We start from the raw sequence: 25,787 nt of genomic DNA, 5'->3' as shown, positions 1-25,787 counted from the left end.
ATCTCAACCTTTCTATTGCTCATGACAACGGCGCAACTAGAGTCATCGCCTCATTGGATGCCAAAAAGGCGTTCGACTCCGTTGAGTGGGGTTACCTTTGGAAGGTTTTAAAGCAGGTTTGGCCCTCTGTTCTTGCACTGGTTGCGACTTCTTTACCAAAGCTCCTCCTCCTGCATACGGGTTAATGGTAGGGTCTCCAAAAGATTTCCACTGCATCGTGGTACGCGTCAGGGGTGCCCCCTATCCCCTTCCCTTTTTGCTCTGGCGTTGGAGCCCCTGGCCATTCTACTGAGGGCATCCCAGCGGGTGGAGGGACTGAAGGTTGGCCCCTTGGAGGCTAAGGTGTCGTATGCTGATGACGTCCTGCTGTATTTACACGATGCAGACTCCTCCTTGCAGGCTGCCCTGGGGATCTTTGATGAGTTTGGTCGCTTTTCAGGGCTCCGAATTAATTGGTCGAAATCTGTGTTTTTACCCTTAGACCCCCCTGTCCCGAGCCACTGCGGCTGATCCTCAGCTGCAATGGGTTGATGGCTTTAAATACCTGAGCATTCAAATAAGTTGTGATCCCGCTGAGTTCTATGGCCTTAACCTACATCCTGTGCTCCTAAAGTTGAAAGCTAGGTGTGCCTCCTGAGGGTCTTTGCCACTGAACCTGTTGGGGTGCATTAATCTAAAAATGGTGTTTCTTCCCAAATTCAATTACTATTTCGGAACTCCCCGGTGTAGATTCCGGGTACATTTTTTAGGGACTTGGACAGCTGCATTGGAGCCTTTATTTGGGGGGGAGCCACTCCCCATCTGGAGAGATTCACCCTGTGTCTTCCTGTGAGATACGGGGGATTGGCGCTACCCAAATTCCAGGTATACTACTGGGCCGCCTTACTTGTTTTGGTTCGCTGGTGGTTTGTACGCTCCAGGACTAATGCAGCGGTGTGGCTTGAGGCGGCCATACTGGGCTCGCTTGGTGACCTGGGGAACTTGGTATATAGGGGTGGTGGGGCTTCCAATGCACTTCCACAGCCGACTAGGTCAACTCTTAGAGTGTGGGCGGTCGCTAGGAGGAGATTTCTCAGGCCAAACACCTGGTCGCCCTTTCACCCATTATGGGGCAATCCTACACTCCCGCATTTTAGCTCTATTCCGGATCCACAGATCTGGGCGTAACACAGGGTTAAAACTCTTCAGGATATTATGCCGACGGGGACACTGTTGACCTATAACGATCTCTCAACCAAATTTAACTTGCCCAGATGGATGCATTTCCGTTACTGTTTTTTGCGTCATGCGACTAGGGCCCAGTTCCCGGAGCCCATCACTTTGTCTATGGACCCCATAGAGGAGCTTTTAGCTCAGGACTCCTTGTCCAGGCCCCTCTCTTCCCTCTACCTGTCGCTGCTAAGCCTGGACTCTCCCGGGCTGGACAGGCTCTGGGAAGCATGGAAAGCTGATATCCCCGCGTTGGAGAGGGAGGATTGGAATGATTGTTTTGAGGATAGTTTGGGGCTAGTTGTATCTTCTAGAGATAAGCTGATACAAACTAAGTTTCTACATAGTGTACTACACTCCGCAGCGGCTGCACAGACTGCTTCTACAGAGGGACACCCTGTGTACTCGATGTCGATTGGACACGGGGACATATTACCATATGTTTTGGAGTTGTCCTAATGTGGCACAGTTTTGGGATGCGGTATTTGAAGTCATTAATGAGCGCCTTGGGCTATCTCTGACTCAGTCTCCAATTGGCACTGCTTGGGATACAGGACGACGACCAGAGGCCCAGATACACCAAACTTTATTTCCTACCTGCTATATTATGCCAAAAAAAAAAAATTCTCTTCCGTTCATGGAACACAGCAGCAATTGACCTTAGGGTATTATCCTCCCTTTTAGGAGATTGACTAGGCAGAAAAAACAGCATGTTAAATGTTAAACTCCACATAGTACAGTGCCTCCCAGGGGGCGGATCCCCCGGGTACACCCCCCCCCCCCCCCCCATTCTCAGTCTAGCAAGGAGATGACATGGCTCTTCTGGGCCCATGTGCTCTGAAGATTTTTTTATTTATTTTTTTGCGATTTTCTTGCTTTTCTTTTAGTTTTTCCTATATTTTTGGATCCTGAGATCTACAATCAACTGCCAACTGGGTGACAGGATGGATCCTCGATCCTTGTAGTCCCCCCCATGTTCGGCCATCGAGCGTGTACCGGCCTTTAGGTACACGCTGGCCGTCCACGACATGCCCCGTTGCTCCAGGGGTGGCCGGTGAGCTATACGCTCCAGGGCACACATATGACTGGGCTCTATGTCCGAGTCACAGTGTGCCGGGCCAACAGCCATGCCGTAACTGCGCGGACGTTGGTTCTGTCCGGGATGCCTCCAGCCGGTGGTCGCAGGACGGGTAAGTAGCAGTCCCCTTGCTTTGGCATGGTGGTGCGGCTGGTGCATTCCTGGGGAGGTCGATCGGGGGTCCGCCCTGCTTTCCTCTCTCCCTTCCTCTCCCTCCTTCCCCGCATTCTGGGTGGTCGGCCGTGAGGTGGTCGGTCCGCCTGGGGGGGCTCCATCCTGTGTCTGGGGGCTGTGGCTGCTGTCGGGGGCGCTGTGTTGATTTTATTGCTGCCGTGTGTGGGGGGGGGGGGCCTGCCCAGGGGTCCCGGGTGTTTACTGTGTGTTTAACTGTGTATTCTGCACTTTCGCGGCCGCCATTTTGCCGGCGCCGGGCGCCTTTATTAACGATTGGCAGCCATTTTCTTGTAGCCCGCATGCTGTTTTTGCATGTCGCAGCCATTTTGGATGGGGTTTTTGCCTCTAGTGCCTAGAAAATCGTCGCAAACGGCTCCAGCACACTTCCTAAAGGGACGGCACAGCACGGACAGCGCTCTGGGGCAGTCGGCAGCAGTACAGCCTGATCGGGTGGTGAGTCCTCTGGGGGGTCCCCTGTTCTCTGCTGTAAAGAAAACTAGCATTTGGGACTTTAAATGAGGCATATGAAAAACATACGCCTCCATCCCTGTTGGATACAAAAAAGAGGGGAGATTTTGGGACTTTAGATGAGATGCGTTTTTAAGCAAACAGTAAGTATAATTAAAGTTGTAAACGTTTTTATAGTCCCAAATGCTAGTTTTCTTTATACCATACAGGGATGGAGATGCGTTTTATACCCTTATACATTTATGCGTTTTTTTTCCAGTGCTCCTTACTACTATACCAAGCATAGGTGGAGGCGGGGACACACCCCTAGTCACCTGCCCTCTATCTACCCATCAGTATTTATATGCCTCTATTGAGGAGACTTTAAAAGTTTCGTTAGGACTGCAGAACGCAGAGAGCCTTGGCGATGGCTCTGCAGCTTAATCATGTACTTGCAAATGCGTGCAACCAATCCTCTGCTTTTAACGTACACACGGCTTGCTGTTTGGGTGGTGAGTGTGAGCCTGATTAAAAACATTTACAACTTTATTTATACTTACTGTTTGCTTAAAAACACATCTCATCTAAAGTCCCAAAATCTCCCCTATTTCCTGTTCTCTGCTGCGACCAGGAGGGTGGCCTGTGGATCTTGCCCTGCAGTCCAGGGATGGCTATTGGGTGGGTCAGCATGGCGTCCGAACCGGATGCTTCTCCCCTAGACATGCCGGAGTTAACCCTTAGTGCCCCTGTTCCTGCGGCCTCTGTGGATGCTATGACGGCAGTCCTTGAGGCGTTTGTTGCCAGGATTGAAGCTGCGCGTGGCCAGAGGGGGGGTAAAAAGTGCCCCCTCCCCCTGCCTTCTTCTGGGGATGCATCTGATGCAGAATAGGGCCCTGCTACTGCTTCCGGCCCTTGTTCCGTGGTGTTGGATGCAGGCCTAGTCCACACGGACAGTGAGGATGACTCTGCATCGGGGTCAGCGCATGATAGGGCGTAATTGGTAGTAATTGAGCCTCTTTTTTTGTGTCAGTGGATGAAATCGTGCCCGACGGGTCAGATAAAAGCAAGTAAAAGGCCACAGTTTTGGAGACCACTGGCCTGGGGTAAAGATAGGTACACGTGGGACCAGCTTCAGGTCTTGTGACTACTGTGACAGTGGTCATATGATCTCCAATCTTTCTCGCCCCCCGGGTGTTCAGAATAATTTAAAGGAATGCCGGGTGGATGGCTAGGGATTTATCCTAGCCACTTTGTATTGCAAATAGGCTGAAAGATGGCCATATATGGATCGAAATTCCAATCCTTGTATGGCTGTGCCCATTCATGGGAAGTCAATCTAGACTTCTCATTAAACGGCTTGTTGTAAAATTTTGCTTCAAACAGCACATGCAGCCATTTGTTGGGGAGGGTAAGGGAAGGGAAGATGTGTGGATGGGGAAGTCGGGGTGTTTTTTTTTTTTTTCTACTGCCTGGCTGAATAATAAAACCTGAACCCTGTATGGCCAGCCTAAGTGTTTTAGGAAAGTCGGCCTACAAGTATTGTTCCAATTAATATATTTACTTGATGATCAGAAATGTATGATTTGAGAATCCTATTTGATACACATTAACTGGTTTCTCACTCTTGCATCCCTACAGTGAAAGCAATAGTAAAGCTTTATCAGTCTTTGACAAGGAAAACTGTGTGGACATTGTTATCCAGTGCCTAAGCAAGTTCCCGACTAACATGGAACTAGCAATCTCTGCAGGTAACACCCTTTGTTTTCATTTTTATAGTTAAAGGCCATCATCTAAAAAGGAATAATTGCACAGCATTTTGTTTTGTGTCCACAGCTTACTGTCTACAGACAGTCACCGAAGACAACTCCGAATTGTTGGCCTCCTTGGATGCTGCCTCCCTGCGGACATTGGAATCTGTTCTTGGCATCACTGCAACTACAATGGAGATGCAACTTTTAAAAAGTTTGGTTGCAGGTAAACGGATGATCACTTCAGGTTCTAATAACTGCTCAATTGAGCCTCACTGTGCCCATGACTAGACTGAAGTTTTAACATGGGAGTTTTTGGAAGGGGTACCCAGCTATAGGTCCCCCAGACCACAAACTTTGCACACTTGTAGAGGAGAAATTGGGCTACCTGCGTGCCAAGGTCCAGGGGACCTACAACTGGCCGGTACCATGTCCCCACAATCGACAGAGATATGACAGTTTAACATGGGAGTCTATGGAAGGGGTGCCTGGATTTGAAAAATCGGTTCTCCCTGGCCGTAGGTCCTCTGGACAACAAACTTTGCACACTTGTAGAGAAAAGTGAGGCTACATGTGTGCCAAGTTTGGGATCCAGGTCACCTACGGCCGGCCGGTACCGGGTCCCCGAATTCCGGAGAGATCAGGCGCAAAAAGGTGACTCGAGTATAAGCCGAGGGGGGCATTTTCAGCACAAAAAAAGTGCTGAAAAACTTGGCTATATATATATATATATATATATATATATATATATATATATATATATATATATATATATATAATATATATATATATATATACACATACACACACTCTAGAGAGATGGACATATATCTAATTATACGCGCACCCACTTGTGTGCACCCCCCCCCATACCATACCCTGATGGTAATAAGGCAAGTCTTGTGAATGAAGCACACTGCATGCTACACTGAATAAATTATTAGAGCAGTAGCTTTTCCGTGTGGAAGGGACTTTTCTTTTTGTACATGGATGTTTCATCACATATGCATTTTACTGTGATTTAATGGTTACAGCACTTTGTTTTATAGATGTTATTTGCTGTAATAAATATCTTAAATTGGACGTAAACCCTCCATACACCCAGCCTCAGATGATACAGAGATGAAACCAATCTCCCTACATAGGTTTTACATCCATATGTGCGGTCTTCACATTTATATCCTGTTTAGAAAGTTCAGATCGTGTTAGATTTTCTCTCTGTTTAACACAGAGTGTGATGCCTGGGCATACAGCCAAGATGGGTAACATTGCTGATTGGAGGAAAGGCACACACCCCCTCTCATCATATGAAGAGGCTCTGAGGTGTTTTGTAAAAGGACCTGCTCTCTGCTAATCTATTTATAGCAACCCCCCCCCCCCCCACAAAAGATTCAGGCTGCTTTTGTCTAAAAAGTCTGTCAGGCGTTATCAGGCTGATAACAGGAACAGTTCAGGAGAGAGCTATGGGACTTGGCTCATTAAAGAGAGAGAGAAAAAAAAATACTGCCGATATATGTGCCCAGCTCAAATTTCATAAATCGGGTTAACATCCACTTTAAGGTGTGCTTGCTGCTATTCTGCTGTATTTGTTCTTCACATGCAATACACAAGCGTTATTTTTTTTATTTTTTTGTGGGTGGGGGGGAGGGGGGCTGGCTATGCCAGGAACAGATCTTCAGACTTCGTCCCTCCAGCTGTTGTGGAACTACACTTCCCATGAGGCATTGTAAAACTGTTGACATTCACAGACATGGCTAGGCATGGTGGGAATTTTAGTTCCTAAACAACTGGAGTTCCATAGGTTGAAGACCCCTGCTTTGGAATAAACATGTGTATAGTTTACTGACATAGGCATGTGCCAGGTATGCCTGGGCACACCCTTATCCTACTGCCCTGGCTTTCCCCTGTGTTGCGCTCCCATGTAATTTTCTGACCCCCTTCCTTTTCTAAATGAACACACTCGCTCACTGTGTACATTCACAAAATGAAGCATCGTAAACACTTTTTACGATGCTTCAGTGTGCTTGAGCTTTGGAGTGCACACCCTAATGCAATAGGCTGTGCACACCTATGGTTACTGAATCACTTTCTATGGATTCGCTTTTTGTGCTCGTGGCATTTTTATTACTCTTTCTTTCATAAATGTCTTCCACAGGTACTGTTTGGAACTTGAAAGAAAGGATTCCTCCACATAGCCAGGCTGACACTATAAATGCTATAATGAGGATACTGTCCGAAGTCCTCTCTCTGGATGCTGGGAAATTCATTGTGGAGATGAAGGAAGTTGAAAATCTGCGTTTCAAGATGGCCGAGGCACAAGAAGCTGCAGCAAGCCCTGAAGAAAGCGCCTTGACTGAAGATGATGGCATTGCAGATGGTGTGATTAAAGGCTCGAGACCGCTAGATTTCTCGGATTTGAATCCAGTAGGTTAAACAAAATACGTTTTTTTTATTTTTTTTTATTTTTTAATTGCCATCATCACATTCCAGATTAAATCCAGGTACATGACCTATTTAGACTCGCTTTAGAAACTGGCCTTTCTCTCTGGATTCCACATTTTATAAGGACTTGTGCAGCATTTCTTCTTTTCATCTACTAGCCTCGCTTTACAGGTTCTAAATCTAATGGGCTTTGCATTGACAAAATACAGGTGTAATAGCTGTTTGAAATCAAGTCAGCATTGTGACTGCAGCTAAAATGGAAGATAGAAATGTGGTAATGAGGGGAAAAAAGGGGATATGTGAAATGTAATGAACTTTTTTAGCTAAATTGGAACAGCAGGTCCTTTTTTTTTTTTTTTTTTTTAATGTTCTCGGTTTGTTTAAAAAGTTTGAATCTGTATCACAAGACAGTTTCTTTCTGTTCATTTTAGGTAAATTGCTTAGCTGAACTATAGTCAAACTGCTAAATACGCACATGAAGTAGAAAAAAGGGGAGAGTATCGCCTCTTTTAAAATAGGGGTACAAGAAGTGAAGGGGGTGCCTACATCCCATTGAATATAGAAAATGATAAGACCACAATAATTTGACAACTTTTGGCTGCTTGGGGCCAATGAAAGTCAGTATTTAGGTCAGGGGTTAGGGGAGGGGGATTTTGGAAGGGACTTTTCGCGGCACTGATACAGACAATCTGATAAAAGGTATCGATATTTATTTAACAAAGAAAATACAGGTATAATACAAAAGACAATTTAAGAACAAACCCCACATTATACATCAGAAAGTAAATAACAGACTGTGTCTTAGTGGAATCGATGACCTCGACCGGTTTCGCGGTTTTACCGCTTCTTCAGGAGGAGATTATATTCTAAAAGGTATGTATAAACAGATAAATAAACAAGCAAGATATACAATATATGGAATATATTATATATATATATATATCTTGTATATCTTGCTTGTTTATTTATCTGTTTATACATACCTTTTAGAACATAATCTCCTCCTGAAGAAGCGGTGAAACCGGTCGAGGTCATCGATTCCATTAAGACACAGTCTGTTATTTACTTTCTGATGTATAATGTGGGGTTTGTTCTTAAATTGTCTTTTGTATTATACCTGTATTTTCTTTGTTAAATAAATATTGATACCTTTTATCAGATTGTCTGTATCAGTGCCGCGAAAAGTCCCTTCCAAAATCCCCCTCCCCCTAACCCCTGACCTAAATACTGACTTTCATTGGCCCCAAGCAGCCAAAAGTTGTCAAATTATTGTGGTCTTATCATTTTCTACGCACATGAAGTACATATGGGAGTTGTTTTCAGTTTGACACTGCAGCTCACCTTACTGGCTTCCTGTGCTCCTTCTCCCTCTATGTCTGAGCTCTGCTGCACAGTCCATGGCATAAGGCAGATACCAAGCCAGTTTACCTTGCACTGCTTGTGGTAAAAAAAGCACATTCAATGATGTATTAATCAGGGTGGATTTAAATTTAATCGCTTGCAAAAAAGCTAAATTTAAATCATAATTTTTAAAGAACAACTGTCATTTCTGTCCTGCAGCAGATCCTCCTCTGACCTGCTGTAGACTCAGACAATCCCATTCAATGGGACAGCTGGTGATGCGTCCGTGACACACAACAAGGTGAGGGACGTGGTGGCAGTAGGTGAGTGGATGCCTGCTAACAGGCACTGCCATGATAGATCTGAAATGACAGGTGCTCTATAAATATAAGGACTTTCCTATTTAGAATAATAAGCTGTCAGGTTAGTAAAACAGCGATATCAGAACCGATTCAATGATACAGTTTGTAGTGTACATAGATTTGCAAAATAGGATAAAGGAATATTCCTGACCTTTGGTTTATCTCATTGTTTGAATGCAGTGCATTATCTCAGATTGCAGAGCTTGGATTAATTGAATAAGTTTGCCAAAAATGTGAATAATACAGAATATACAGCTTCATGCTACATAACAAAGCTCCTTCTTCTTTTTTTTTTTTTTTTAAAACTAAATGATTAATGTATCTTAAATAAGCTATCTTTAGATGGTCTTTTACTCCAAAGGCAGGTGATTTAAAAAAAAATTATGAAAATCCATGAAATCGTTTTTTAAATGAAAAAACATTTTATTTTTTTTAACATTGATTTATATCCACCCTGGTATTAATAAATACAGAAAGGAATCCATTTGTGTATTTTAAATCTAACTGGAGTTAAAGCTGGTGGGCCCTCGGCATCCTCATTTACAGTGCAGGACTGATGGTCCCTTGTGACATCACAGCTGAGGCCACCGGCCAGAGCCCTGATGAGAAAAGACTAATTCCGACAGATAATGTCCGATGGGGCCTACACACGGTCGGAATTTCTGACCAAAAGCTCACATTGAACTTTTCTTGTCGGAAATTGTGATTGCGTGTACGCGGCATAAAAGGAAATGCAAGGAAGAGCCTACCAGAGCGAGAGGAGGTAAATGTGCCTTGGGCAGAAAAAACGAGAATTTAACATTTGCAGTGCAGAATTTTATTGGGGTTCAGCTTTAAGAGGTAGACAAAAATGTCTTGTAATGAGGAAAAAACGACAAAACCTACCAAAGCTGCCGTGTGGAAGTGTAACATTAAGGCTCGGTTCTGTGCGGGTGTCAATGTAAAATGAATGACCCCTCCAGATCGGTTCGCAGATTGCAGTGCGTACTGTTAAATGGTCCAGGAATCGAATCGCATGGATGAGATAACTGATGTGATCCGATTTCAGTGCGGACCAAAATAAGGGTCCTGCACCATTGCAGTTCGATTGCGATGCAAATTCAGCTATACAAACTGGCTGAAATCGCATCCAGCAGACATTGCATGTAATCTTCACAGCAATGTGGTGCGAACCGCATGCAATGTCTGTGTTCATACTAGCCCAGCCTATATCTTGGAAAGTCTTAAATTGGCTTTCTTGCACAATTGTAGTACTAGTGTAGTATATGGCAACAGAGGTGTGTGTGTGTGTGTGTGTGTGTGTGTGTGTGTATGTATTCAGAATCGGTAGAGGCGCACATAACAATGCTCATTGGACGGGGAAAATATACTCCACTGCACTGTCACCATCATGGCAACAATATGACCATTTGTGTTACTCTTGTTCTAGGTGTCAAATGAAGAACTAAAGCAAGCATCCTGCTTATTGGTGGCTCAGAAATCTGCACTGGAAATGATTGTCAACATGTGCTGCAGTAATGGTTTGTATTTTTCTAAACAAACAATACATTTTTCAGTTTTTCAAATGATTGGTTTATACCGCCCTGATATCGGCTGCAGCACGTTACTAATTAAGGCACACGGTTACTTTGGTCTTATACACAAACCCATCAGATAGCGGGAAGGGAAACCATTTCATAACTGCTTGATGTCTAAAATGATTTCACTTTTACTTTTCTACCGTGTACATATCTAAATGTCAACTGACTTATAGGACCCTACCAACCTTTACCAGGTTAGGGTCTGGGGGGAAAATATCACTCCCCAGGTATGGCACCCAGCTTTTACTTTTATGTATGAATCCTCTATTTCCTGCTATGCCCAGGAGAAAAATTAAAAATTGCTATTGTGATGGTATAGGGACCCTGTCGCCATGTCTTTCCCTCAGCCCCGGAGAGTTGCTGACATTGCATATCTGGTGGGAGTGCCCCGGATTCATATCTATTCCTGGGTTAAACCTTCTACTTTATGGTATATCTGAGTACATTTTTCTGCCGCCTTTTGATTCAAAAACTGGCTCTTATAATGGACATCCGGATGTTCTGGGCTCCTTTTAGTTCTCTCCTCTGCAGACAAGCTTATGACACTTTCTAATCTATGGGGCACAGATGAGCTTTTGGGAAACCCTGGTTGGGGTTCCCTTGATTTCCATCCTTTTATGTCTTTGCATGCATTTTACTCCCCAAAGTTAAGGTTTCACAAGCCTTGGTTTGAGACATGATGATCCGATCCTCTCCCTCTCTCCCCTTATTTTTGTTAAAGGTTTGTTTTTTATTTTCTAAATAGGTTACATTTCGAAGGAAAAGGTAAGTGAACCAACAATGCACTAGCTTAAAGGAACCTATTTAGAAACTAAAAAAACAAACCTTTACAACCCCTTTAATGCATAGAATGCATTACGGTGAAGAACCATGAGGGTTTACAACCCCTTTAAGCAGTTGTGATTGGCACATTATTCATGGACCATAGTACAATTATGTTGGCATATAGCTGTTTTTTTTTATTTTTATTTTTTTTTATTTTTCCTTTTTTGCCCATTATTTCAGTAAATCGATTAACTTTTTTTTTTTTTTTTTCCCCAGAACCATCTGATGACGAGTGGGAGGAGCTCTCCAGCAGCGATGAGAGTGAATTTAGCTTGGAGAAATCTCTGGCTGATGGAGGCCAGCTTCTTACTCCACTATGCTTGTCTGCTGAAGTTCACTCGGCTCTCCTTGATCACTTTATCCCGAAAAAGGTAATACCTTTTTTATCTGTGGTCACACAATGTAATATGCTGTGGGGCAAAAAAAATAAATGTATTTCCTTCCTTCTCCTCCGATTTACAAGGTTCCCCTTATTGTGGCATAAAATATACCAATGAAGAGATTGAAGTAATACTGCTTGGTTGATTGGAAAAGTTTAAAAACAAATGCACTTACAGCACCGGGCATGTAAATGTTTTCTGTTGTAAATTTTCCAGTCGTCAAATAATAATTTCTATCTCAACGTGTTTCACCCCTCCCACTGGGCTGATTATCTGTCACTGCCCATGTAGCCGGTGCAGCGGTCTAGGGATCTGAAAGACGTATTCATGCCCTTTCTTCTTTCCTGCTAGGACAGGACTGTCACAGTGGGGGACCAGATGGATGCAGGCTGGTGCTCTTTGGTAACATGTTACTTCGTGGGTACGGGTGCAACATGTTACCAAATGTTAACTTCTCCTTCAAGTGACAAGCATGCACTAATGGCACAACATTTTAAATTCCTTAAGAAAAGTGTGTTTAGAGTACCATTTAGATTAGAAACAAGGAATGGGAGCTAAAGTTTGCTAGAATACTATATTGTACTCTTAGAAGAGATGAAGGGGGTGGGTACAAAGTTGGAGCTTCACTTCTTAGATTTGTTGCAGTTTTTTTTATGTTCTTTATTTTCTTTTTCTTTAGGTTTTCGAAAAGACTTGGTTTCCTGATGACAATGCACTGCAGATTTGTAAACAGAATGCAACGTGGAAGCCATTAATTACAAAGTATTTACTTTTTTTGTCATTGTTTATTGCTTGTTTCTGGTTTTGTCTAAGATTGATAGACTAAGAGTGATTACAACTGGTGCTAACAGTGTTATTTTGTTGCTGTGTTGCAGGGTTTACAATGTGCAGTGCAGGGCACTGACGTGCTTGCATAACATTTTGTCAGTGCTGGACATCGAGAACCTGGGTGGAGCCCCTGCATTACAGGAACTTTCTAAACACTTGTCACAATTAGTCTTCACACAGTTAGGTAGGTATTTTGAATTGGGGTGTAAAGCGCCTGCATTTTTGTCCCTGCCCATAAACAATCTAATTTAGAACAGTCTTTTCCAAACAGGGTACCAAGTGACCCTGTTGTGCCTTTGGGATTCTTCAGAGGTGCCTAAAAATTGCCTAGAAATTGTATACAACCCAGCGGGTGGATCAAGCCTGCCTTTTTAGTTACACAAAGACACAGGTTTTCATCGCGCACCGATACAACCTTCCAGCCACCGGTGTCCTAACAACCAATGACCTCATCGGTTGATGAGGAGGGTGTTGAATGCCTGCGCAGCATCCTTTGTTTGACCCTCCTGTGCCTCCCTCTGTTAGGACTGGGGGTCACATTAGATGAGCAAGGGAGAGTAACTGTAATACTAGTCAGTACCAGTATGCAAAGGTGTATTTGCTTTGGGGGTAGAAATCGCCTCTAATGTTGGGTGTCCTACATGTGCGGATGTTGTTGCATTAAGTTAAAAACACTTGTTAAGCCCTGTACACACTCTCGGTTGTCTCGGTGGTAAAACTGCGGGGAGAGCTTTGGCAGTGTTTCCCCATAGGAAAACTGCCGGGGTTTAAAACCGGTGGGAAAAGAGAGCAGGTTCTCCATTTTCCCATCGGGAATACTGCGAGGGAGCATACACACGGCCGGGATTCCTGGCCAAAAGCTCTCCCCGCAGTTTTCCCAACAGGGAAACCCGGCCGTGTGTACGGGGCTTAACATTTTTTTTCCATTTTTAGAATGCAGTGCCTCAGTATTATGCAGAATTTTAAAAGGTGCTATGACCGAAAAAAGGTTAAACGGGTTAGAATCTTGCTCATCTCAAATGTCTGGAATTTACTTTTAAACCCATCAAAAAAAGCCACTCATTTCACAAATTAAAAAAATTGACATATTTCAACTTGCTGATCCTTAAATGTGGTGGCTGCATTTTTTAGGCATTTTTCTTTTGTTTTCACCTGGTAATCTGGCCTGTAACTCTTTATGGAGCTTGTTTTGTGCACAGTCATGTTGAAACAGGAAGAGGCCATCCCCAAATTTTTCCCACAAAGTTGGGAGCGTGAATTTGTCCAAAATGTCTTTGTATGCTGATGCCTTTTAAGTTCCCCTTCACTGGAACTAAGGGGGCATCCCAACCCCTGAAAAACAACCTCACTTCCACCAAATGATTTGGACCAGTGCACAAAGCAAGGTCCACAAAGACATGGATGAATGAGTTTGGGGTGGAGGAACTTGACTGGCCTGCACAGAGTCCTAACCTCAACCTGATAGAACACCTTTTGGATAATTTAGGGCAGAGACTGCGAGCCAGGCCTTTTCATCCAACATCAGTGCCTGATCTTACAAATGTGCCTCTGAAAGAATGGTCAAAGGGTAGGCCAACTCAATATTGAATACTACGTATTAAGACTGGCATGCCATTAAAGTTCATCTGCGTGTAAAGACAGATGTCCCAAAACTTTTGGTAATATAGTGTATCTAATTATCCAACAGATATGTGTGGATAACACCTTGCTCCCACCGCCATAAGCCTTTTAAAGGGGGTTAATGGCATGGTCGTCGAAGCTGGTTCTCTATTTAGTTCAGAAGCTACCTTTGAATCCATCAGGGAAATTTCTCTTTCTACTCTTACCAATGACTGAATTTCTTTGTTTCAGTCAAATATAAGAGGTGGGTATCTCAACAAGCTGCCTTATCCTGTATGGCGCTTGGTCCATCTTTTGTAGGTGGCTCAGGCAGACCCTCATACAAGCCTATGGTCTCATAGATGAAGTTTAAATGGTAACTCCCGTGGGGGGGGGGGGGGGAGGAATAAAGAACACATCGTATAGCGTATACAATTGCAACATCAGTCTTGTAATTGCATTTTATAAAAAATTACCTTTTTTCTTTTCGGTCTGCAGCTCTGTAATTTTCTGAAAATGCAATATGGCTACCGGGGGGGTTTTCTGTACACAATATGCTCAACAATTTTCCCAGAAGTCTGCACTAAAATACAGGTCCGATATCGGGTATCCCCTGCAATAAAAATGTCATTTTTGGTGAGGTACATTCAAAAGGAAATCACGTCTAAAGGGATGCAGGCCCAGCAGCTTTCCTCATTAGTGCCCTGCAGGTGCTGCAGCTGATTGATAATTATGAAACCACTTTCATTAGACTCGCTTTCCCACATGGATACAAACAGTGATTTCTTCAAAATAACAAATGGTAGGAATCTGCAACAAAGTTTGTTAAAATCCTTGTACATGGATCAACCAGAGGGAAATGTTTTCTTTCTCAACAAAAATGGAGTTGCACTTTAAGCCTTTCCTGTCGAGGCTCACTATGCTAGGTACTCTGAATCGATCTTTGGGCTTTTCCACATAAACCGTTTCTCAGATGTGCAGGAATGCCACCTTGTCCTTTTTTGTTCACACATTTTACAAGGTGGAAATGAAGGCCTCAGCTGATTCTAACCTTGTATACAAAGTCCTTTGGGTGATTCTTTGCACTACTTTTTCAAGTGGCCTGCTGTTGGAGATTCTGAAGGTTAAAGATGTCCTGTTGCCTCAATGGACAAGGACGAAAATAGGATTTTTGTACTCCTCGTAAATCCCTTTTAATATATTTAGGTTTCTCATATTTCTGTTTTGTTTCTCAGATATTCCAAAGCAGGATGAATTTTTAGAAGCTGCAAGCAGTGCTGTGCGAGCGTTGCTACAGACAATGGCTTCTAAAGGAATACCACAGGTATCTATGCAGCATGGTATTAAAAATATCAAATATATATATATATATATATATATATATATAATTTTTTTTATTATATTATTTATTTAATACTGGAAGATTAATCATTCTGTTAATTATTTCTGTTTTCCGCTGTCTGCTTTTTTTTTACAGTGTATGACCGCAGAACAAGTTATGAAATTTGGCGAGGGTTGTGTCTCTAGCGATAACACTAGCACAAGGGTGAATGCTGTCAGTATTATTGGGATCACAGGCAGTGTGCTGGCGAAGAGTGAAAACACAGCAGAAACACTAAAGGTACAATCTTTGATTTATTACAGTTACCACAAAACTTTATCCAAGCGCTAGACTACTACCTGGGTAGGTGTTTACCTGTAGGTCTGAATCGTGTACAAAATCTGGTTATCTTTTAAAGGGAAGCTACAGTATATTTGCGTTTTGGTTTTATTTCTGTTTTGTGTATTAAGTGTATTGATTTTAGGCATTGTTCACACTATTGTCTGTGCGGGAATCGCAACCACCCATTTAAATGATTGGGCTGCCGTGCCTGAGCAAACGTGAGCTGCAAACCATGCACTAGTGTGAACCAGGCCTTAAAGAGGTCGTAAACCTTCCTGTTGTTTTTTTTTTTTTTTACCTTAATGCATCCTAGCCCCCCGGTTTACTTACCTGAGCCCTCGAAAGTCCTGCATCGAATGCGCTGGCTTCTCGGCTCTTCATTGGATATATTGATAGCAGCACTGCCATTGGCTCACGCTGCTGTCGATCAAATTTAATGATGCGGGTTGAGTTGGGCATTCGTGTCTATGGACTCGAGTGTGCCCGCGAGGTAACCCTCTTGGAAAAGCCCTTCCCATAGGGGGTTATCTGATGTAGGAAGGAGCCGAGACAGCCACCGAGGGACCCCAGAAGATTTGGATCGGGGCCACTCTGTGCAAAACGATCTGCACAGCAGAGGCAAGTATGACATGTTTGTTATTTAAACAAAAAAAAAGTTCAAACTTTTATTATAACTTTAAGGCCTGTACAAACTATCAGAAAATTGTACAAACAAATTACGCTTTCTTAGGGATTGTATGATAATCTGATCCTTGATACACCGCTTCCTAGAGAAGATTATGACGGTTCATGTGAAATTATCAGATGGGACAAGCATGAATTTTTTTTTTTTCTCTCATATGATACCAGATCATACGATTTTCCCTTAATCCGTATACACTATAGTTTGTTTAATCATAAGTCAATCGCGAGTTGGCAGTATGGCTCCCCTGCGCGAATCGCTGTAGCTGTAAGGCCGCACTTTAAGGGGTATAGGGGGACACACACAATCCCGTTCTGGCAGGGGAGAGGAGACGGATCATGTGTTCCTAGTATATAGCAACAACTGTCAGTCTTCTACCCCAGACAGTCCCACATCCCCCCGTACAGTTAGAACACGCTGAGGGAACATATTTAACCCCTTGATCGTTTCCTAATTTAAACTTCTTCCAGGGACATTTATACAGTAATCCGTGGCTATTTTTATCTCTGATCTCTGTATGAAGGTCAGTGGTCCCAAAAAGTGTCCGATCTGTCCGCCGCATTGTGGCAGTCCCAATAAAACGCGGATCGGAGTCATTACTCAGTCTTCTTTTTTTTTTTTTTTTTTTTTTTTTGGGGGGGGGGGTGGATATTTTTTAGAATGGCAAAAAGTACTATCCATCTATCTATTATTATTTTTTTATATATATATATATATATATATATATATATATATATATATATATATATATATATATATATATATATATAATTTATCATTTTTTATTTTTTTCAAAATTGTCGGTCTTTTATGTTTATAGCACAAAAAATAAAAATCGCATAGGTGATCACATAAGAGCAAAAAAAAAAGTTTCCCCAAAAATAGGACATAAATTTTGTTTGAGTACTGCTTCGCAATTGTCCGTTAAAGCGGTGCAGTTCCGTATCGCAAAAAATGGCCTGTCAGGAAGGGAGTAAATTCTAAACACATAGTGGGGTTTTGTCAAATTTGACAGCAAAATTGGTAATACCCTTTAAAATATCATCATTATAATTCTATTAAATACAGCTCTCGCTTAAATACATCTTATGGACCAGAACGGCTTTCAATTAAACTGTTAAAAAAATATGTAAATGATGTCCCACCAAGTAAATGCAGTGTCATCATTAGATTAACCACTTCCATACAGGGCGTTTTCACCCGCTTCCTGCCCAGACCAATTTTTAGTTTTCAGCGCTGTTGCACTTTGAATGACAATTGCGCAGACAATTGGTGGTATTTGATCATCTTTGCAGTTTTTATATTTTGCGCTATAAACAAAGAAGAGCAACAATTTTGAAAAAAGCACCATATTTTTTACTTTTTGATTTAATAAATATCAACTTCTTTTTTTTTTTAAAAAAAACTTTTTTTCCTCAGTTTAGGCCGATACGTATTCTTTTACATATTTTTGGTAAAAAAAAAATTGCAATAGGCGTATATTGATTGGTTTGGCAAAAGTTATATCGTCTACAAAATAGGGGATAGATTTATGTTTTTTTTTTTTTATTGTGACATTGCGGCGGACATATCGGACACTTTTGACACGTTTTTGGTACTATTCACATTTTATACAGCGATTAGTGCTATAAAACTGCACTGATTACTGTGTAAACGTGACTGTCAGGGAAGGGGTTAACACCGGGTCACGAGCTTTGCCACGGGTGCGCGCGTCCACTCTGAAGGACAGACCGTTCCCGCGGATGTCATATTATTATGGCTCTGTTGGGAACTGGTTAATACGCTTGTTACCATTAATAACCTCTTAACAGAATTGGGAGAAGTACATTTTATATAGTGGGTTTAGGGTTAATGGGGGATGAGGAGAGCTATGGTAATGTCGCACATTATATGGCGCTCCTGGAGAAGCGGTTCGGTGACGAATCCATGGAGTGGATTGGCGCGCACCTTACCAGCAGTAAACAAGCTCTTGTCCCCCCACTGATGGTTCTCCCACTGTGTGATGTCACAAACTAGAAGCATCAATTTTCCCACTTCCCGTTTCGGTCTCGTTTATAAAAACAAGCTGTTACCGGATTGAACAAGTATCTGATATAACCAACCTTGGTTTGATCAGAAGCTTTGGAGGGCAGATCTCAACATAAAGAGGACCTGTCATGGCCCATGCTACAACAGGGGATATTGTTCATCCCTTCTGATGGCAATATGAGATAAAAAAAAAAAAATTAAAGCCTTCCCGTGCTCCTGAGCAAAGGCGAACACGTACATAGGTTGCACACGCATATGTAAATGGTGTTCACACCATATGTGTGAGGTTTTGCTGTAAATGTTATAGTGATGGCAATAATTCTAGCACCAGACCTCCTGTGTAACTCTAAACTGGTGACCGTTGAAGGCTTATAACGCGTTGCCTATGGAGATTTTTTATGTATCATAGTTTTTGGCGCCATTCCACGAATGTGCAATTTTTACACGTGAAGAAGGAAAATCACCGCTCAAGGTGGGTCTGCTATAGGGTCATACACAGGTGTAGGATTCCAAGGGTGCTGGCAGTGCACTAGGCAAGCATTGGCGTAAAATGAAGGATGGATGGCCGCACTCCAAACCAAACAGGTTGTCTTTATTTAAACGAACAGCAAAAACATACCGGATCACAGCGAAACGTCGGTTATCCTCCTGTTTCTGTTGCTGTGATCCGGTATGTTTTTGCTGTTCATTTAAATAAAGACAACCTGTTTGGTTTGGAGTGCGGCCATCCATCCTTCATTTTACGCCAATTTTTACACATGATTGGTATCTATTTACTCTGTGTAACATCATTCTTTTTATATTTTAGCAAACAATTGGGTGTTCCATTTTATTTTTGTGCATTCAAATTCTGTATTCCCACTTCCCCCCAAAAAACTGCACAAATACTGTGTTACAAAAAGAATAAAAAAATCTATTTTATTCTCTAGGGCCTCTGCTTAAAAATTTTATAATGTAATATTTGGGTCTTCTAAGTAATTTTCTAGCAAAAAATTAAGGTTTTTACAAATCTGTGAGAAGTGTCAGAATTGCTCCGGTGTTGAAGTGGTTAAAATGGCTATGCACACCTGTTCTGGTGGTCTCCAATAAGATGCGGACACAGGGTTAGAGGATTTATATCTTCCTAGAATCTTTAAAAGCCTCAAGAACCCAAACCAGGAGTTAAAAATCCTGGAGAAAAATGTTAACCCAGTTCTCTCCACTCAATATAGCCATCCTGGAGCTCCCCAACCTACATCATTGTGGCATCATGGCAAGGTGTAGCACTGTCAGACTCTTAATAGCACAACCACTCATTTGCATAAATTATTGCATGCAGTAAAATAAAGTAAATTCACAAAAAAATAAATAAAGATGATGCATTATTTACTGCAAAATGTAAAGGTAAATATCACCTAAATACCATGCTATAAGCTCTTAAAGCAGAGTTCGTCCGAAAAAATAAATGAATTTGACAGCTACAAATGCTGCAACTGCTGACTTTTAATATTGGGACACGTACCTGTCCAGGACACCCGCAATGTCATCACCCGAAGCCAATCTTGCCAATCTCTGTACCTTGGGTGCAGGCGCCAGCATCTTCAGTAAGGGAATCAAAGTGAAGCCTTGCACGTGCTCCGAGTCCTTACTGGTCTCTGCTGTCTTCTGGCACCTGTGTGTCTCCCAGAAGACAGAGGAGGAGTCAGACATGGCGTAGATCTATTTCCGGAAGTGGGAGCCCTCCACCGTAAGGTACCAAATGTGACACCGGAGGGGGGGACCGGAAAAAGGTGCCATTTTTTTGGGTGGAACTCCACTTTAAGTCCAGTTCACGGAACAGAGTTAAAAAACATAATATTTATCACCATTTTTTTGCTGGCGGTTTAGCGTGCGGTATTTGTCAAACAATGTGGCGTTCTGATCTTAATATTTAGTTGCTAAGGAGCGGGCCTGGGAAGCTGGCTGCTAAGTGCTTAAAGTGATAAAGTCTCAAATTGTTTACAAAAAAAAAAAAAAAACATGTTATTCTTGCCTGCTGGAAGACTCCCTTCCAGATTTCAATAATCTCCCGCCCTGCAGTCCACAACCCCACAGGCCAGGTTAGTGGGGAAGAAGCCCTTGTCCCCATCAACATGGGGACATGGTGCATTGGGGGGTGGGCAGAATTCTTTTCATATTGAGGGTAGGCCGATATATTTTTTAATTGCTGGCATGTTTCCTTTACAGCTGTCAGCGGGGGATCCCGCTCCTTAGAAACCAGCTCAATGTGATTACCGCATGAAAATATGCGGTAATTACTGCATTATCTAATCTTTACCGCACAATTCTCAGTGAATTCCACGTTCAAAACTGATTTTAATGTAAGAGCTATTTTGCGGCATTTTATTTGCCGTTTTTTAACTCTTGGTGAATTGACCCCTTTGTCTGATATATATTAAGTGAATTTATGTACAGTTAATCTGGACTCCTATTACTTTTAATGTTAAAAGTATGGATTAGGTCTACAATGCTTTTCTACGACTGTTTGTTTTTTCTTTTACCTACACAGGTATGGCTGATGGCAGGATGCACATTTTGAGTGCTCTGGTAAAGGCTTAAAGCAGTGGTCATCAACCTGTCCTCAGGGCCCACTAACAGGCCAGGTTTTATGTATTACCTTGGAGAATTCAGACTAGAATACAGTTGAACCTCGGATTATAAACATAATCCATTCCAGGAGTATGCTCGTAATCCAAATAATTTGTTCCGCATTGACTTCAATGGGATGCAATACCAAATGCAGCCAGAGGTGGGGGGCTGCCAGACAGTGTCAAAGGCCCAAAGACGCTTTGGCTCGTTTCCTGCGGCCCTGTACCTCAGGCTAAATGAAGTACTGCAGGCAAATGTTTGGTTTTTCTCGGCTCCTGCGCCCCCGTACCTCAGACCAAATGAGGTACTGCAGGCCTATTTAGCTTGAATTCTGCTCGTCTTACGAGTCAACACTCGCAAATCAAGTCAGAATAAAAAAAAAAAAGTTGCTTGCAGGTCAAAATGCTCTAAAACCAAGTTAATCTTAAACCGAGGTTCCACTATACTGCAATCACTGAGCAGCAAATGATATCACCTGTGTTGTGTTTCAGTTATCTTGCAAACCTGGCCTGTTGGTGTGCCCTGAGGACAGGGTTGATGACCACTTGCTTAAAGGGTTCCTAAATGAAAAAATGTATTAAATATGAAAGTGCTGGTTATATATAATACAAAAAGATGTATCAAAAATTTAAGTGTGTGTTTCTAGTTTAACTAGAATTCGTTTTAAAACTAGTGTTCAGAAAATGTTATTCTGCGACTTGCCTCTCTTTATAATGGAGTACAGGGGTGGGTGAGCAGCCCTGAATGCAGACAGTATGCATTCCCCTGCATGCATGTCATGTTAAGACAAGTGGTTCTGCACACAACTTCAGGGAACTCTTGCCACATAAGCACTATATGGGCCACAGCGCCTATGTAAAAAAAATAAAAGGGATAGTGTGTGTGTGTGTGTTATTATTGTTATTATTAGTAGTATTATTATTAGTAGTAGTATGTTGAAACAAAAAAAGCTAATATTTTTTTTTCTTTTTCTCTGAGCTTTAGAGGCGGTTCACACTGGGGCGACTTGCGATCCGACTTCATGTCGCCTCAAGTCGTCTCAAATCGCGCTGTAGAGAAAAACAATGGAAGTGAATGGGAGCAGTGTTAATACACACGACTCAAGGCGATCCGACTTCAGTAAAGGTTCCTGTACTACTTCAATCCGACTTGTAGGCGATTTGTACCCATTGATTTCAATGGAAGTCGCCTCAGAAGTCGGATCACTGTCTTAACTGAAGCTACTTTCCAGGAAGATAACATACATTTCTCAGGCAAACCTCCCCTCCCCCTCCCAGAGCTGATTGTTGTTTTATTGGCCACTGGAAAGTCTCCTGTCCTGGAGACGACTTCAAGTTGTGTTGTAAATCGCCCCAGATCGCCCTGTGGTTCATGTTCAAGTCGTGTCGGAGTCACGCTGGAAGTCGTGTCGCCCTAGTGTGAACCGACTCTTACTGTGTGACTTTTAGGCCTCTTTCACATGGGCTTGTCCATGTACGGACTCCGCTTTGCTCAGCAGAGAACGACTTATCAATCCACGCTGAGCTGGCAGGTCCGTCTCTGCTCACTGTGCAGGGACGGATCTGTCAGAGCTTCGCTCTCCTCTATGGGGGATCGGATGACCTGTCCGTTTTTCATCCGATTTACCATATGGATGGAAAATTGGGTTTCCATCCATCTGAATTTAGCGGATCAGGTGACAACGGTCCGCATGTGTTAAAAGGGCCTAAAAAAGTTGACATACTGCAGCACAGTGATAATGTATCATCTTTACAAAAAAATGTACATCATAGATTTGTACTTTGTGTATAAAGTTTAAAAAATGGGATTTACACTTTCATCAGGACAGTAGATTACCCTTAACCTCGTTCCCTTATGTGGACCCAGTGAGAACTTTTCCTGCTTGAAACTATTGATGGCCAGCATCTTTGGCCACCCCTTTATGAGAATGGGGTAAATTCTACCCCTACTCATTCACTAAAAAAAGTTCCAAAAATAAATAAAAACACACACCCAGTTATTGACAATTTCCTTTTATTAAAAAAATGGCCCGAGAAGTAGATCCAACATATTCATTCACATAAAGGGTTGGCCGAAGATGCTGGCCATCAACAGTTTCATTACAAAGAGTTCACTGGGTCCATTTAAGGGAACAAGGTTAAGAGGAAGCTATTGCATTTGCAGAATTTTTGGGTTTGTTCTTCAGGAGCAGCAGCTGCTGTGAAACCTGCATTAAGAGACGGGTGGAAAGGTTTTCCAAATGGGTAAAGTGTAACAAAACCGTTTTTGTTCTGTTCTAAAGTTTCTCTCCTCATTCAGTTAATAGGAAGCTTTCTTCTTGGAGTTGCGAGTCAAGATTCTTCCCTGGTGGTTTCCGGGGGAGCACTGGATGCCATTTTTGATGTATTTGCTGATGGTGATGAAGCGGAGAAGGCTGCTGTGGAACTAAAGTTACATCAAGCCCTAAAGAAAATTCAGCCAGCTTTCAAATCAAAGGTAAAGGCTCATCTAGTTTAATTATACAATTCTAGCCATATATGCTTGTTCAATTAATTATAGCAGTCAGGATTAAAAAAAAATCTGTCTTTATTGATGTCTCACTCCATGCCTTCCCATTGATGTCTCACTCCTTGCCATTACGGAGTACTGATAGTTTCTATTTTACAGCCCAACTCTGAGCAAATAAAGTATACTTCTACAGTGGGGCTCTGCCCACGCTGTAAGTGTTAAAGTGGTATTAACACAAAATTAAACATTTTGTATATTTTGGCTTACCATTTCTTCGATGTGAGTGATCAAGCCAGTAAGTCTGGTTTTGAAAAAAACAAGCTCTCCAGCAGAATGTATCAGTTGCAGAGAAGGCACAAACCATTTAGCACTAGCAGGAATGCTTACTGTTAATATCGAGATTAATAATTGATATTCAATAATTCATATTGATGAGGAAAGTTCCAAGAAAATCAGTTTAGTTCTCGTGTAAAAACTCAAATGTATTTAATAATAAAATGTTACAAGAACAATATCAAAATGTAGAATATGAATCATCAATAAGTTTCTTCTTCTTCTTGAAATGAAGATTGTATAAATGTATCTTTGTGTGTGTGTGTGTGTCTTGTGCGAGGTGGTTTGTCTGCCTCCTTCAAAGTTTCCAAGTGTGTCTGCATTTGTCCAACTGTCTTTCTGTGTCTAGCTTTTACTTCACAACCCAAACCCATCCCACCTTTCTAAAGAGGCTGCTTTAACATTTTGCTGACTCTTATGCCGTGTACAGATGATCAGACATTCCGACAACAAAACTGTGAATACATTTCCAACGGATATTGGCTCAAACTTGTCTTGCATACACACGGTCACACAAATGTTGTCGGAAATTCCGAACGTCAAGAACGCGGTGACGTACGACGGCACTAGAAAAGGGAAGTTCAATACCAGTGGTGTTAGTAGAAGTTTGAGAGACGATTTGCGCTTGTCCGATGGTGCCTACACACGTTCGGAATTTCTGCCCAAAAGCTCCCATCGAGCATTACAGTTCCAAAGAAAGCCCGCAAATTTCAAACCTCTCCTTTTATACATGGGTAGGAGTTGGTCAGACTCTTATGCATTAACATTCCTGAGGAATGGCATGTAAGAAGCTGTGACAAGAATCATTTAACGTATACAATATAAGATTCTTTTAACATCTAAATTGTGTGTGTGTGTGTGTGTGTGTGTGTGTGTGTGTATATATATATATATGTGTGTGTGTGTGTGTGTGTGTGTATGTATATGTATATGTATATGTATATGTATATGTATATGTATATATATATATATATATATATATATATATATATATATATATATATATATATATAATTTTCATTGAAAACCAAATTTTCTTAATATCCTATTGAAGAAACAGAACTCATAATCTTAACTAAAACAAATCCTTATATCTTAAGAATGTAACCCTATCTATTTCATTTGCCATGGTGGAAGGTGAGACTAATGCTGGCCATATAGAGGTCGAATTTCGAAAGAACTTTCTTTTGAAAATCTTATCTAAGAATTTTCATTCATATTTCGCACTGTTAGTGGGCTGCAGCAACAGCCAATTTTCATGCGGCCATCGAATTTTAATCCAACATGTTGGATATTTTTTTTAAACAAATGATTTTCTAATCAATGATGGGAGAATCGTGCGAAAAAAGTAATCGAAAAAGAAATATGCAAGAAAAGAAAATTTCCCGAAAAGAAGGTTCCGAGACACAAATTCTTTTCTGCAGGAACAGGAGGTGAAATTGAAGGTTTGGTCGGTCGAATTTCAAAATCCATGGTGGCACCATCAGATCGCAAATTGCACAAATTTTCTGATTTTCAAAAGAAAGTTCTTTCGAAATTTGACACGTGTATGGCCAGCATTAAGCAGGCCATACACGGTCGAATTTTGAACGAATTTTCTTTTCAAAATCAGAAAGTTCGTTTTTAGTGATCCGATGATGCCACCATTGTTTTTCGAAATTCGGCGGACAAAATATTCATGTTGCCGGGAATATTCTTTTCTCTCCTGGAATATTCTTTTCTCTCCGGGAATATTCTTTTCTTGCACATGCGCGTTTTTTTTTCTATTACATTTCTCGCACGATACTCCCATCATTGATCAGAAAATCGTTAGTTTTTCAAAAAATTTCCAACATCTCGGATTTCTCAAATTTGTTAGCCGCACGAAAATCGGCTGTTGTTGCAGCCCACTAACGGTGCGAAATGCGTACGAAAATTCTTTGATACGATTTTCAAAAGAAAATTCTTTCGAAATTCGAACCGTGTATGGCTGCC

The 25,787-nt window shown here is 41.9% G+C and overlaps 1 protein-coding gene across 1 annotated transcript in view; it reads left to right on the top strand.

The window, feature by feature from the left end:
* The window catches only part of HEATR3 (HEAT repeat containing 3), a 51,058-nt gene that overhangs the window by 16,236 nt on the left and 9,035 nt on the right, over nucleotides 1–25,787 (top strand). Inside the window, exons 5-14 of the mRNA XM_040328718.1 lie at nucleotides 4,547–4,656; nucleotides 4,742–4,882; nucleotides 6,812–7,080; nucleotides 10,231–10,321; nucleotides 11,423–11,577; nucleotides 12,266–12,348; nucleotides 12,462–12,598; nucleotides 15,249–15,337; nucleotides 15,491–15,634; nucleotides 23,292–23,468. Of these exons, the coding sequence (XP_040184652.1) occupies nucleotides 4,547–4,656; nucleotides 4,742–4,882; nucleotides 6,812–7,080; nucleotides 10,231–10,321; nucleotides 11,423–11,577; nucleotides 12,266–12,348; nucleotides 12,462–12,598; nucleotides 15,249–15,337; nucleotides 15,491–15,634; nucleotides 23,292–23,468 (1,396 nt within the window). The remainder of the gene's footprint in view (nucleotides 1–4,546; nucleotides 4,657–4,741; nucleotides 4,883–6,811; nucleotides 7,081–10,230; nucleotides 10,322–11,422; nucleotides 11,578–12,265; nucleotides 12,349–12,461; nucleotides 12,599–15,248; nucleotides 15,338–15,490; nucleotides 15,635–23,291; nucleotides 23,469–25,787) is intronic.

This window comes from Rana temporaria, chromosome 11, assembly GCF_905171775.1.
Source record: "Rana temporaria chromosome 11, aRanTem1.1, whole genome shotgun sequence".
In the NCBI taxonomy this organism is placed as follows: domain Eukaryota; kingdom Metazoa; phylum Chordata; class Amphibia; order Anura; family Ranidae; genus Rana; species Rana temporaria.
The sequence above is the reverse complement of the archived record's forward strand: the minus strand, read 5'-3'. Positions and strand labels throughout refer to the sequence as shown.